The following is a 13,796-nucleotide window of genomic DNA, read 5'->3' on the forward strand; positions in this document are numbered from 1 at the left end:
ATGTATATAGGATTTGTATGGGGAGATTCTAATAAAAGTCAAAAAACAGTTTATTTTCATTAATGAAGTTCATCTTCTACTTGGGAGCTATATTTTGTTACTTCAAAATTTAAAGGGCATGTGGAGTTTTCATTGCATATTGAATTTGTTGGAACTGGATATAGCTACACAGGGCGTCTTATTTTAACTTATATACAAGTAAAATAAAGAGTAAAGATTACATGAACATATGATTACACAAGCTAACACTGTCCTTGTGATTAATCTCTTCTGTACACAGTAGCACCTAGAGTTCAGGAACGCCTCTCTTCTGGTCACCTAGTAACTTTTCACTGGTTAACAACAAGCTGAATAAACTCTTAGGTTGCAAGAGAATGCTCGGCTAGCTTACTTGGATCATACTAGAGACTTTAGAAGAAATAACCATTTCAAAGTTTCAATGTGCTAAACCTTTAGGTCTTGCTGACAGGGGAGAAGTACATTATTATTTTTTTTTTTTGAGCTTAGAAATGGATACAGAAGACATGGGGTCAGGTAAATTAGGTCAAATATTGAGGCAGATTTGGAGACAAAACCAAATGTTAAAGAAGGCACTCCTAGGTGATGATCTCTGTGACGGAGCTGGTGGAGCCACATGGACAGCCACAATGATCTTTTTGGGTCAAAGACTCAATGAAGCTCTTTATCAACTTTTGGAACACACTGCAGGGTCCCTTCGGTCTACCTGCCAACAGCTGTATATACTACTTGACAAGGATAATCAATATATCTGGAGACAAGGCAAGTAGTCTCTTTTGTTTGCTTGGACTTACGTTTTGTTTTAAAATACTCATTTTGGCAGCATGTAAGAAGGGCTATGTATAGAATACAGAGGGAATGTAGAATCTCTTTTTACAAGAAGCTAGCATTGTTACAGGGAAAGTAAGGGAAGACAGTATTCCACAGGGTTTAGAGGTTCCTCCTACTGGGGCACAGATGAGTGCTTTAGGCTTCTTAAGTAGCTGGGATCACATTGTAAGGAAGGGAATTTAGAGCTCCGCTAGGAAATAAGTCCAATATAAACTAATACCTAAACAATGAATCAGAGCCAAGCAACAGGAAATTCAGGTGCTCAAAAAGACTGAAGCCTTAGAGGTAGGAAAGTACAAGACTAATTAAAGCACAGCAAGCAGTTTTTCTGTATTGGAATACCATGTTCTAACTCTAGAGTCATTTGAGCCTAGTCCTATTAATTACAAAAACACTGGAAAGACTGGATGAGCTAGGAGAAGAAACTGGATCCCTAATATACTGAAAGCACAATATAGAATATGACCAGATGGAAGTGTGTGTGCTAAAATGTACAAGTATTGAGAATGTAATATCTACAGAATATGGTCTTAGTAGCAATGCTTTCAGAATTTAGGTGGCATCATGAAATCCAGAGCCCAGACATACAGTGTCAAGGGGAGTGTACAGGTCTATCAGGCAGGAATCCAGAGTAGATAGCACGAAGGAGTTCACGATCAGTGAACATCAGAGAAATGTGTCCCAAAGCTGCATGATCCCAGAATTATCAGCAGGAGCTCAGGACCGGTTAGTCTAAGGAGGGGATTGAAAACAGTCTTAGACAACAAGCCAAGGCAAGTACTCAGCTACCAGAAAGGACCAGTTCAAAACAAACATGGGATCTCAGACAAAAGACAAAGAATAATTTGAACTATAGAGCAAAGGCAAGCCCAGACTAGTGAGAAGATGATCTGGTGACACTGAGATGTGTGGATTCTGGATACAGGTTCCTATTCAGAGCTGAGAGTACAGAAAGGTTCAGCCTGGAGGAACCCTGAGAAGAGAGATGCACAGATGGAAGCCTGGGATGAAATGAGGATGGAGTGAGAAATAGGTTGACTCAGATATTGATGATGCTTATAGCCTTAGAGTAGAGCAGTTTGTTTAGTTGTCATTGATTAACCATTTCAGGATCTAGTCAGAATAATATGGCTAAAATTACTCTTTAAGAGATAAATTTGGCAAATTTTAATGATCACATTCTCAGCATGGGGAGGATCAAATTTCCCACCAAAATTCAGTAAGTGTGTCATAAATAAAACAGTTGTAGCTGTTCTGATATTTTCCTGTCCAGGGGTGTTCAGGTAATCTTACATCTGATATTTAAAATGGGTAATTGATACAGTATAGTATCACCCAAGCCAAAGGAAAAACTCTCAAATATAGCAAATGATTGCGCACTTGTTGACTCCATTCTTATTTGGAAGAAGGTATCATCTCCTTTATTCAAAAAGTTTAAAGCATGCTCATGCATAAAAGGCATCAGTTTCACTTCTTGGCTACTATGTTAAAAGTAGAGTTTTCTTTCATCCTAGTTATGTAAGTGCTAAACAAGGGCAAATTGAGCAGCCTTTGCCTTCATCTACATAGAAGCATAATCTGACTTAGTTTTTATTTCTTTGTGTGTATATATGTGCAGAAATTATCGCTTTCATAGACTGCCTCATGAAAATGAATGAACATTTGGGGAATACTGCTATGCTTCTAAAGAAAGAAGAAAAGGAAATGTGTAATTTATGCAGCATGCATGAGGACCGTACTCCACAGCAGACAATATCAGCCATTCAGGATACCAAAGCAACAGACATTGCTCCAAGAAGGGAACTAAATGTCATGGAAACAGCTACTGTTGCTTCTACAAATGCAGGGGAGAGCCATTCTACCAACCAGGTCCAGTTAACAGAAAATAAAACACAGATAAATTCTGATTTAGGGAAAAAAGAAAACAATGGCCCATTGAGTGGAAATGTAATAGGGCAAGAAGAGTCACAGAGCACAGTGTTCCCAGATAATGCAGAAAATGAAGATGAAAAACAAATAGAACACGTGACTGCTGAGAACATAAATGGTAACAAGAAAGATATTCATGATGCAATCCAGACAACAGCAAGGGAAATTCAAGAGACCTCAGAAAGCCAAAGAGAAAAGATTACCACATCCCCAACAGCATGGGATGTCTCCAGTAAGGACATGAATAATCTTTATGAGTCAGAGAGTCTAAAACAAAAGAGTAACATAATGGAAAAGGAGTAAGTAAAGGAGCTTATATATGCCTACTTATTCGTGCATTCTCTGTAGTCACTAAATGTCTTAATCCTGCTCTTATGATAAACCACCATAAACTGGTTTGTTTTGAATGAAAAAACTTTGATTTCTCACAGTTCTGGAGGCAGAGACAAACAAGGCATAGGAGAGTCAGTGGCTACTGAATGCTTAGTGATACATAGATGGCAGCCCCTTTCCTGCATTCTCAAATGGTATAAGGGTCAAACTAGCTTCAAAGTAGATGTAAATCAGTGATTCAGGTTAAAGTGTCACCAACAGAAATGCTTGTGGTTGCTACTGCAAAAATTATTCTGTTCTTCATAATTTTAGGAAACATGGATATTAAGGAGTACTTTAAAGGAAAAATAGTTAGTAATGAAAGTATTTACAAAAATTGTTCATAAACACTTATATATAGTAAAATTAAATTTTTCATGAAAAATGATTTTAGAATTTTAAAAAAATTAAGAAATTGCTAACAAGACTATATAAATAATAAATTTATATGTAATATATATATAAAGATAATTTTCATCAATCTTTAAATTTTGTCTTCAGAACTCCAGGACACATATGGGTAGGCTTTTTACCGCTTTTAAAGATAAATGTGCTTGTTCACACCTATTTAACTCATAAAATTGTCAGGAATTTTTGTTTTGTTTTTGTTTGTTTTTGTTTATTTGTGTTTTTCAGATTCTCTAAAACACTATGAAATAAAAATAGGGAGAAATACTGATATATTATATGAGCTATATTCCCTCTACAAGGTAGCAATAATTCCTGATTTATATAGCTTGGTATAATCAAACCTTATTTCTCCAGATAAATGCAACATTTTCTTTAGCAATGTGATACAGTAGGAAAATATTTGGGGAACAGGGCAAAATTCATTTTTATTTGCTCTCTTATTATTAACTAATTTATTGACAGTGGGCAACATGCTTCATGCTTTCTGCTTTCTTTTTATTTGTGTGTTTGTTTGGGTATCAGTTATTCTTATTCTATACTTACTCTTATTTTTATTCTTATTCTTTTATTCTTATTCTCTCACTTATTCTTTCAAGTATTTGGTGGCAAATGAGACAGTAACAGAAAGTCCTGGTGTTGGGCTTTTCTGCGAGTGATGACACACAGCTAAATGATAGGGACTTTAACTCTCCTATCTCTCTTCACTGCTGTTCTTCACCGGTATCCATCTCTGCCTAGCAGGTTGATGCTCTACTGTGGAGACACACAATGCAGTTCCTGGGAAAACATCAACAAGTGTTTGTTTTTTACCAAGTATTTTTGCAAGTGCTTTTACTTACATTGATCATGGGACTTCATAAAAATGAAACAAAAAAAGTGATATACCCACAGCAAAGAGAACTTAATGTATTCTATAGAAGAATGTCTCAATGCTTGGAAGACCTCCACGGTTTGAAAGAATTACTGCTCCTGACAAACAACTTCTAAAGGAGCCAAGATGTGGCTTCCTATTTCATTTGAGAAAAACATTGACACTTCATATCTTCCCATTCAGAAATGACTCAAAGAACCAACTAGTGAGTCATTTCGGCACCACTCCCTCTAACACCTCCTCTAGGTGTTCCCTGGTTAGCGACTTCCTCTTTGTGGCATTGAACCAGTTGTGCTTGGCTTGCATATTTACAAAGATGACTCTCCATTGCAGTCCCCCAGGCTAGGAAACCATCAAACCACACAAAAGTATATGTAATAAACAAAACCTTACTTAGAAATTGTTGTGGATCCTCAACCTTAATTTTCCAAAAGGCTCATCTTTTGGGGTTGCTGTACTAGTATGTACACAAAGGGGTAAAATTTAAACTAGTGTGCTCTACTTAATAACAAGACAAGTAATATTTAACTAGTACTATGGAGAGCAGATATATTTACAAATCTCCTGTCTACTTTATTTATCATTTGGGAACCACACCTTGTAGTAGTGGGTACATTGATATGTTTTCCAGGAAACAGAAGAGAGCATTCCTGAAGTTATTTGAATCCAGTTCTCTGAATCACCTGTTCAATAATTTTATCCTTTTTCTGAAAAATCATTATCTCTATAAATAAAAAGTTAAACAGGTCAGCATGTTGAATAACTTTTTAAAGTTCAGAGTTGTATATATAAATAAATGGTCTTTATGAGTTAAACACTTTAATACATTTCTTTATGAAATTATACTTAAAATCTTTTCAACAATAAATGAAAAAGTGCTAGAAGTTAATTAACATATGCAAAAATAGTGCTGTTACACATAGATTACCCTCATTGATCGTCAACATTGCCTTTGTTAAAATTATTTCTCTGCTGTGAAATGAATAGCATCGAAGGGGAATTCCAAGTTATTGGTTTTAACATAGGCATCAAATCATTACTGAACATACAGTTGATTCAGATCCATTACTATTAGAGAGGCTTAACTATTTTATCTCATTCAAACTTCCCATGATCATAGATTAAATCTCAGTTTCAAGTAATAATAGATGGAATGGACATTATTTACAGAAGATTCGAGAAAGGTGTGACAATATTTGAGAACTTTTGCTTCCACACTAAAGGTGCATCAAGTCAACTATTAGTTCTAAAATTGAACATCTATGAGTATCTATGAACATCTTTGTAGCAAGGTAAAATCTCAGACTCAATTTCCCTATCTGTAAAATAGTAGAGACAGCAGGACTTGACACAAAAGCTATTAAAATTCAGCAAAACTCTATAGCCTAAAATCTGACCCACCGAAAGCATTAGCCTATTAACTGGTCTGAGGGGTTATGATACTCATTTAGAAACAAACAGATAGGAAATGCCTGGCTTCAAATTTGAATTCAAATTTATAAGGCTCTAAAAATCTTTGCAAAAATTGTGTTGAAGAGAAATAAAATATTTAAAATAAGAATTTCAGATGATGGTCTCAGGATTAGAAATAGTCTATTCCTATTTAGTAGAATTAGCGCGCGCGCACACACACACACACACACACACACACACACACCCTTCAATAAACATCACAACTTGACCTAGTGTACAATTTCTGTACCTCATATTCATCACTTCCCCTTGAGGGAATAGGCGTCATACAGATCCCTGGCAGGTAGGCAGACAGGCAGGCAAATAAGAGGCTTTAGGTAGATTAATGTACTTCATACCTAAACATTTAAGACAAGCAACTTCCTCATTCTTCTTCCTCTCCAAGTCAAGGGCATGCTGACCTTTTTCTCTCTAGAAGGAAGTGTTCAGAATTTTCAAGTTTTACAAGACAGGTGGAAGGTGGAAACTGAGCTCCTGTGAAAGGGATGAATGAGCATTTCTTCTTTGTAAGAGCAGTCAGTGGCCTGCAATGACCCAAACAAGACATTTCTGAGGGAGAAAAGGAATCCTCTCTACCTCTAACCATATGAAGAGTATGATTACCATTTACTCCTTTTTTTTTCTTTTTCTTTTTCTTTTTCTTTTTTTCTTTCTTTTTTTTTTTTTTTTTTTTTCTTTTTGCTTTTTCAAGACAGGGTTTCTCTGTGTAGCACTGGCTATCCTGGAACTCACTCTGCATACCAGGCTGGCCTCTGAACTCAGAAATCTGCCTGCCTCTGCTAAGATTCTATCTCTTCGTTCTCTCCCTGTATCTCCTCCCACCCTCTGTCTTTTTGGGGAGAGGAGCGCATACGTGTGTGATTTTGCTTTCAAGAAAGATTAATTGAGCCTTTCTTTCCCCTGACATTTCATTTTTAAATCATCACAAAAAAGAATTCATCCTGGTAACCCTAAAGGACCTACCTCACCATTAAACACACCACTCTCCTCACAGTTAAACTATTTAGTTGATTAAAAAAAACATGAATAATCTCTGAATTTTATTATAGGCTGAATAAAAGTGAGGAATAAATGAATCACTTTGATAATGAAGGTAGAAACTACAATTATAGCTCATGTACTTAGCTGACATAACTAACACAGTATAGGTAACCTCCCTATAATGTGAAGGCATAGATGTTTTTAATTATGGTAGAGTTGAACATTTAACTCAAAGCTTTCCTGTGACGTAGATATAATTTTCACCTATAATACAGGAAACTGTGGCATATAGAGATTGAGCATCTTTTTGATTACAGAGTTAATTAATGGGAGAAGTAAAATTCATATCAAAGCAATGTTCCTCATACTTTGTGTCCTTTTGGGTTTGGCTGTACAGTACATGCATACAATAGTTGGAAAATGAGGTTGAGACTCTTTTTCTTTTTCTTTCTTTTTTTTTCTGTAGGTATCTTGCTGTTCTGAGTGATGGGACTGATCCTCAAGTCTCTTGTTACATTACAGCACCATTACACATCCTACAGTGGTTTGACTGCCAGATAACTAATGACATGAGCTCCTTTATAGTGAGTGATAATGAAGAGTTGGTCAGCAATGTCATCACTGTTGAATGCTCAGATAAGGAAAAGAAAATTCCATTCCCAATATGCATTACAATTCCATTCAAGGCATGCTACAAGGGAAATTACAGAGACATCATGGTGAAAATGTCTGACAGAAACTTTCAGTCAAGTTACCTTATCCCAAATTTACTGGAAAGAATGAGAGGAAGTTGTAAGGTTAGTAAAGTCTGGGCTATAACTCTATATGGTGTTTGTCTTTTCTTATATTTTAGAATATGGTGTTGTAGTGTAATAATAATTGTTCTGTTGTACACGTGTGGACCCATTTGTGTTAGCAACTTTTTTGTGGGAGAATATATAAAAGTTGAATACTTCATTTTTGCATGCTTTGATAAATTTCTCAATTGAATTTAGTCTAAATATTGAAAATTCACCTTGTACCTAAATATTATTATCTATACTGAATTATGTTAGCTAAATGCTTTAGCTATAATTTTATGATTTTTTAAAAAATACCATCTATAAAGTTCAAACAGTAGAAATTATCTGCCAAACTTATTATTAGAGAACTTGGGCCTGGGACTCAGCAAATATTACTTTTTTTTTTTTTACTTAAAAAAAGAAAAAACAACATAATAGCTAAATTAACCTCATGGTATAGAATAACTTCATAATAACATGTCTAATATGTCAGACTGCGGCCCACACTGAAGCATTAGAATCTTCAGATGCTATAGTTTTAGTTTTTATTGTTCATAGGGTGGGAGAATTTTACAAATTAAAAACAATATGCATTCACATTCTTTGATAAAATTATCAATTAAATCTAGTCTAAGCATTGTTACCTATCCAGCATTAGTTAGGTTAGCTAAGCTCATAAGCTGTAATTGTTTTTGACTAACTTTATTACCAAAGTGATTGATTTATTCATCACTTTTATTCAGACTAAAATAAAATAAAGTGATTAATCGTATTTTTTTTAAAGTAAAATAAACAGTTGGCTTAACTTTGAGGAAAGTGGTGCCTTTATGGAGAGATCCTTTAGGACTGTGAGGATAGATTCTTTTTCCAGATGACTTAAATATAGAAAGTCAGGAAAAGGAGCGTTTTGGCTAATCTTTGTTGAAAGGGAAAGCACACATGCATGAGCTTGTGCATGTGCCTCTCATCTCAAAGAGAGAGGGACAGGGGAAAGAGAGGGAGAGAACAAAGAGACAGAATCTCTCAATATAGAGTGTAATCAGAATTGTACATTTGGTAGTGAGGCGCTGGACAGTACAGAAAAATACCTCTGGTTCCCATATCTGTATATAGTGTGAAATTAGATGAATCAAAGCACCCCTTTGTGATTTAAAATTTTGATTTAAAAATAATATAATAATGTCTGCCTAATAAGATCACAAAAATTAAGTAAACATACCATTTAAGAACATGGGGGCAAAGCTTTTATATAAGCAAGCTGTTGATAAGTTATCACTATATGAAACAGACTTTATTGTCAAAATATTAAGGATTTCTATGTCACAAGATCAAATGTTCCTGATACAGAATCTAGAATTACAAAATTTAGTATTGTAAAGTTGATGAGGACTCGAGTTAAGGGTTTTCTGTGGGCTACTTCACTTAATTCTAACCAATTAAAATATTTATCTTTTTATATGCAAATATTGCTTATTTGATTAGGACAGAGAAAATTACATGTTGAAATCTTTCTTTGATGACATGCTCTGTCCTTTTGGTTAGGCTACAAATAAAACCGAGGTTATATAGTTGAACAATAAAGCTAAGTCTGTTCTTATTATCCTTATTCATTAATATGGTTTAGAATAGTTCCTATGAATATGAATGTCTGATCAGCATTGCTCTAGAGTAGGCTCCTTAATCTTGGCAAGTCTGCGTGTCCTTTATAACAAGTGCTTTAGAAACTGCTCACAGTACAAGTGCCTTTCCCAGATGAGCTTGACAACGTTTTGTGACAGAATTAGTTGAGACACAAATAAAATTAAGAGGACCATTGTCTACTTAAAAAAACTGTACTTTTCTTTACATTGTAGGCTAGTGATAGTTATCACTGGTTTTAGCTCAAGAACATTTGAGTTCTGGCTACCTTCCAACGTTTTATGTGGGTTCTATGACATTTAAACATTCTAGTTCTCAAAAGCCTTTTTATTTTCCTCCAGTATCCGCCAAGTGTGGTCTCAGTGCCCAGCAACCACTGCTTGTTCCCAGGAGACCTTTTTCTTCTCACTACTTCCCTCTGGCCACTGAAGAGGGATGATTGTGCTCAGAATTTTCCCAATTGTGATATTGTGAAATGTTTCCCTTAGTCAGCTTTCAAATGATAGATTATTTTCCATTGTGAATAGCCCTGAGATGTTTGTGTGTGTGTGTGTGCATGTGCTGTTATCCACTCATGCTGGGTACAGTCTAGCGGCATCTGGGGAAGTGAGAATGGAACACATCGCTTCTTAGACTGCCTCTTGGTTGAAAGTGTTGGTGATTATACACATGGATCATCTTGCTTTCACTTTTGGACTCAGTTCCATTTTGCAAGATTAAAAATTTGAGTATGTGGCTGAATATATGATTATTTATATGAACATAAGTAGATAAGGAAGAAACAGTGTATCACTCTGCAGTTTTCTGTTTCCACCGCAAAAAAATGAAATAGACAATAATTTTTATTATGGCATCTGAAGATGTGATTTGTTAGAAAGAAGAATTTGTCTGACAGTACATATGTACAATGTTAGAGCAAAATGTCCAACTGGTAAGATTCAATTCCTTTAAATTCTGTAAAATAGCACAGAAACTTCTAGATAAGATCAATATATAAAATTCATTCTAGCCAAAAAAAAAAAAAAATTCTACCCAAAGATGGCTAGGAGTGCAGCCAGAAGCAATTAAAATTGTGAAGATAGTATGACTATTTATTATACATGTGTGATGATTTAATTTACGTTACACCATAAATTTACTTCTCACTTCTTTGTTGGGAAGTCCAAGCTTGAGAAACTCTTAACTATCAACTTATCCTTTGTTTCAACCAAGGGCCACCTATGCTCCTTGGATGTGATCTCTCCACACCATAGGTGATTATGGATAGTAGGTCCTTTCTGTTGGTGTTTTGGTTTTGTTTGTTTTGTTTTTGTTTTTGTTTTTTTTTGACAGCCCACAGAGTATGCATGTCATATGTACTTCTCCAAAACAATGCTATTGTTTGCTTCAGCAAATTGTCTTTTACTCCATGCAGGGGACTTGTGCTTCAGTCTATGTTTACAAGTTGGGAATGTTTTCTGTAGTGTCATGTTTAAAAAAACAGTCTTTCACAGTTACAAAGAAGGGGCTCACTTGGAAGTCCAGCATGGATGCCAGGATATCCTTCAGTTATCCTGCAGGAGTTTTCAGTTCGCCAGTGCTTGTACAATTAAAGGTAAAAATTCAAAAGGGAAATTGACTTGATGTTGTGATTCAGAGGATGCAAGCCTTCCATATAGCCATAATGCTAGTCCTCTCTTGGACTTGGAGTAACCTACTGTGAGTTCAGTGATGCAGCAAGCATTTTGTGCACATTCTGAAATATATTATCTGCTTTTTATTTGTAAGACTTTCCTAAATAATCGTTTGCATTACTTGTTTATTTTATTGGAAAAAATGCTGATATCTAGAAGACAATGGATGACAAATTTGGAGTCATTTATATAAATCCAGATTTCCATACAAATTGTTAGAAAGATAAGAAGCTACTGGTCCATTCAATTATTGATTGGCATGACATTTGGATTCTATTTGCTAAAGAAAATTAACCTTCATGTGATAGATATTTAGTGTATAAAAACACTATTTACATAATTTACATCTCAGAAGATTTATTTTCTCCAATAATATTCCTTGTCATCCCAGCCTTGTCTTTCCCATTCTTTCTTTTCTATTTCTTTTTCCATTAAATACATTTTATTCACTTTACAACCCAATATTTGCCATTCTCATTCTCCCAGTACCATCTCATACAATTTTCCCCCATTCCACCTTCTTCTCTTTTGAGAAAGGAAACCCCCTCTAGGTGCCAAACAACAACCCCCACACTCCCTCACACCCCATCCCCACCACCTGACCCCACCCCATCCCACCATACCCCACCTTACCCCACCTTCACACATCAAGTTGTTGCAGAACTAGGCATCCTTTCCCACTGAAGTCAGACAAGGCTGTCCATTTAGAGTGGAGAGATCCACAGGCAGGGAACAGGCTCAAGAACCTGGAACCTCTGTTCCAGTTGTTGGGGAATCTGCATGCAGTAAAGCTGCTCATCTGCTACTTATTTGTAGAGGGGCTTAGGTCCAGCCTGAGCTTTCTCTTTGGTTGGTGATTCAATCTCTGGGAGCCCTCAAGGATCCAGGATATCTGAATCTATTGGTTTTCCTGTGGTGTCCCTGTACTCTTCAGGTCCCTTAATCCTTCTCTTAACTCTTCCTTGAAACTCCCAGAGCTCCATCTAATGTTTGGGTGTGAGTCTCTGCATCTGGTTCCATTTACTTCTTGGTGGAGCCTCTCAAAGGAGAGTCATAGTAGGTTCCTGTCTGCAAGCATAACAGAGTATCATTAATAGGGTCACAAATTGGTTCTTGCCCATGGGAAGGGTCTTAATTTGAGGCAGTTATTGGTTGGTCATGCCCTCAATCCATCCTCTATCTTTGTACCTGCACATCTTGTAGGCAGGATACATTTTGGGTCAAAGTTTTGTGGGTGGGTTGCTGTCCTTATATTTTCCACTGTGAGTCCTGCCTGATTAAAGGAAGTAGCCAGTTAGGATCTATATCCCACACTACTATGAATATCAGCTAGAGTTACCCCCAGAGGCCCTCTGTTTCCTCTCTCCATCCTAGGTCTTTGGCATGTCCTAAAGATTTCTCTCCCCCAAGCTGATCTCCCTTTTCTCTCCCCTACCAGCCTTACATATAATCTCCTCCACCCCCCAATCCTCAATCCCACCTAGTTCCTTCTTTCCATCGACCTCAGATAGATGTTTATTTTGTTTCCCTTTCTGAGAAAGATTCAACCATCCTCTCTTGGACCCTCCTTGTTATTTGGCTTCTTTGGGTATATTTGTGGCTAATATCCACATATAAGCGAGTACATTCCATGCATGTCATTTTGGGTTGGGGTTTCCTCACTCAGGCATTTCTTTAAAGGTGATTATCAGCTGTAGGAGTTCTCTGTTGTAACTTTTGGGGTCACTTATGTATGCTATCATATCATCTGTGAATAGAGATACTTGACTTCTTTTCCAATTATATTCATTTTTCTTTTTCTTTTTCTTTCTTTCTTTTTTTTTTTTTTTTTGGTTGTTTTACTGTTCCAGCTAGAATTTCAAGTACTATGTTGAAGAGATATGGGGAATGTGGACAGCTTGTCTTGTCACTGATTTTAGTGGAAATGCTTTAAATTTCTCTTCATTTAATTTGGTGTTGGCTATTGGTTTGTTGTATATTGCCTTTATTCAGTTTAGGTATCCATTTTGTATCCTTGACCTCTCCAAGACTTTTATCTTGAAGGGGTATTGGAATTTATCAAATGCTTCTTTGATATCAAGTGAAATGGTTATGTGGTTTTTTTTTCTTTCAGTTTGTTTATATGGTGGTTTATGTTGACAGATTTTCATATATTGAACCACCCCTGCATCCATGTGTTGAAGCCTACTTGATCATGGTGGATGATGTCTTTGATTTGGGTTTGTGAGAATTCTATTGAGTGTTTTTGCATCAATCTTCAAGAGGGAAATTTGTCTGAAATTGGATTTAAGATCTTCTTGTGCTTCAGTTTCATTAAGATGTCCTGGGTTTGTTGTAGCAGGATAGCTGGGCTCTGGTGATACCATATTGCCCTGGATGTTATTATTCTAATGTTGCTGGTTGTTGTTGTGTGTGTGCCTGTGTGAGTATATGTGTTTCTCTTCTATTGTTCTAATGATGCGAAATTATTTATTTCTTGTTTTGTATTAAGTATAGTTAACCTCATTTGTTTGGAGTTTTTCTTCTAGTATCCTCTGTAGGGCTATGTTGGTGGAAAGGTACTGTTTGAATTTGGCTTTATCATGGACTATTTTGGTTTCTCCATCTATGTTGATTGAATGTTTTGCTTACTATAGTAGTCTGGACTGACTTTTATGGTATTTTAGAATCTGCAAGATCTCTTCCCAGGCCCTTTTAGCTTTTAGAGTCCCAGATGAGAAACCAAGTATAATTCTGATAGGTATACATTATATGTTACTTAAACTCTTTCCCTTGCTCCTTTTAAAATTCTTTCTCTCTTATGCATAGTGTTTTCAT

At 36.0% G+C, this 13,796-nt stretch overlaps 1 protein-coding gene across 1 annotated transcript in view; it reads left to right on the forward strand.

Annotated features, from left to right (window-relative positions):
- Nucleotides 1-382: 382 nt before the first annotated feature.
- Dthd1 (death domain containing 1) overlaps nt 383-13,796 on the forward strand; it is a 79,550-nt gene continuing 66,136 nt past the window's right edge. The window contains exons 1-4 of the mRNA XM_021163991.3: nt 383-780; nt 2,468-3,077; nt 7,353-7,683; nt 10,721-10,900. Of these exons, the coding sequence (XP_021019650.2) occupies nt 510-780; nt 2,468-3,077; nt 7,353-7,683; nt 10,721-10,900 (1,392 nt within the window). The 5' untranslated portion in view covers nt 383-509. The remainder of the gene's footprint in view (nt 781-2,467; nt 3,078-7,352; nt 7,684-10,720; nt 10,901-13,796) is intronic.

The sequence above is a fragment of the Mus caroli genome, unplaced genomic scaffold, assembly GCF_978045245.1.
Source record: "Mus caroli unplaced genomic scaffold, Mus_caroli_1 scaffold_4, whole genome shotgun sequence".
NCBI lineage: Eukaryota > Metazoa > Chordata > Mammalia > Rodentia > Muridae > Mus > Mus caroli.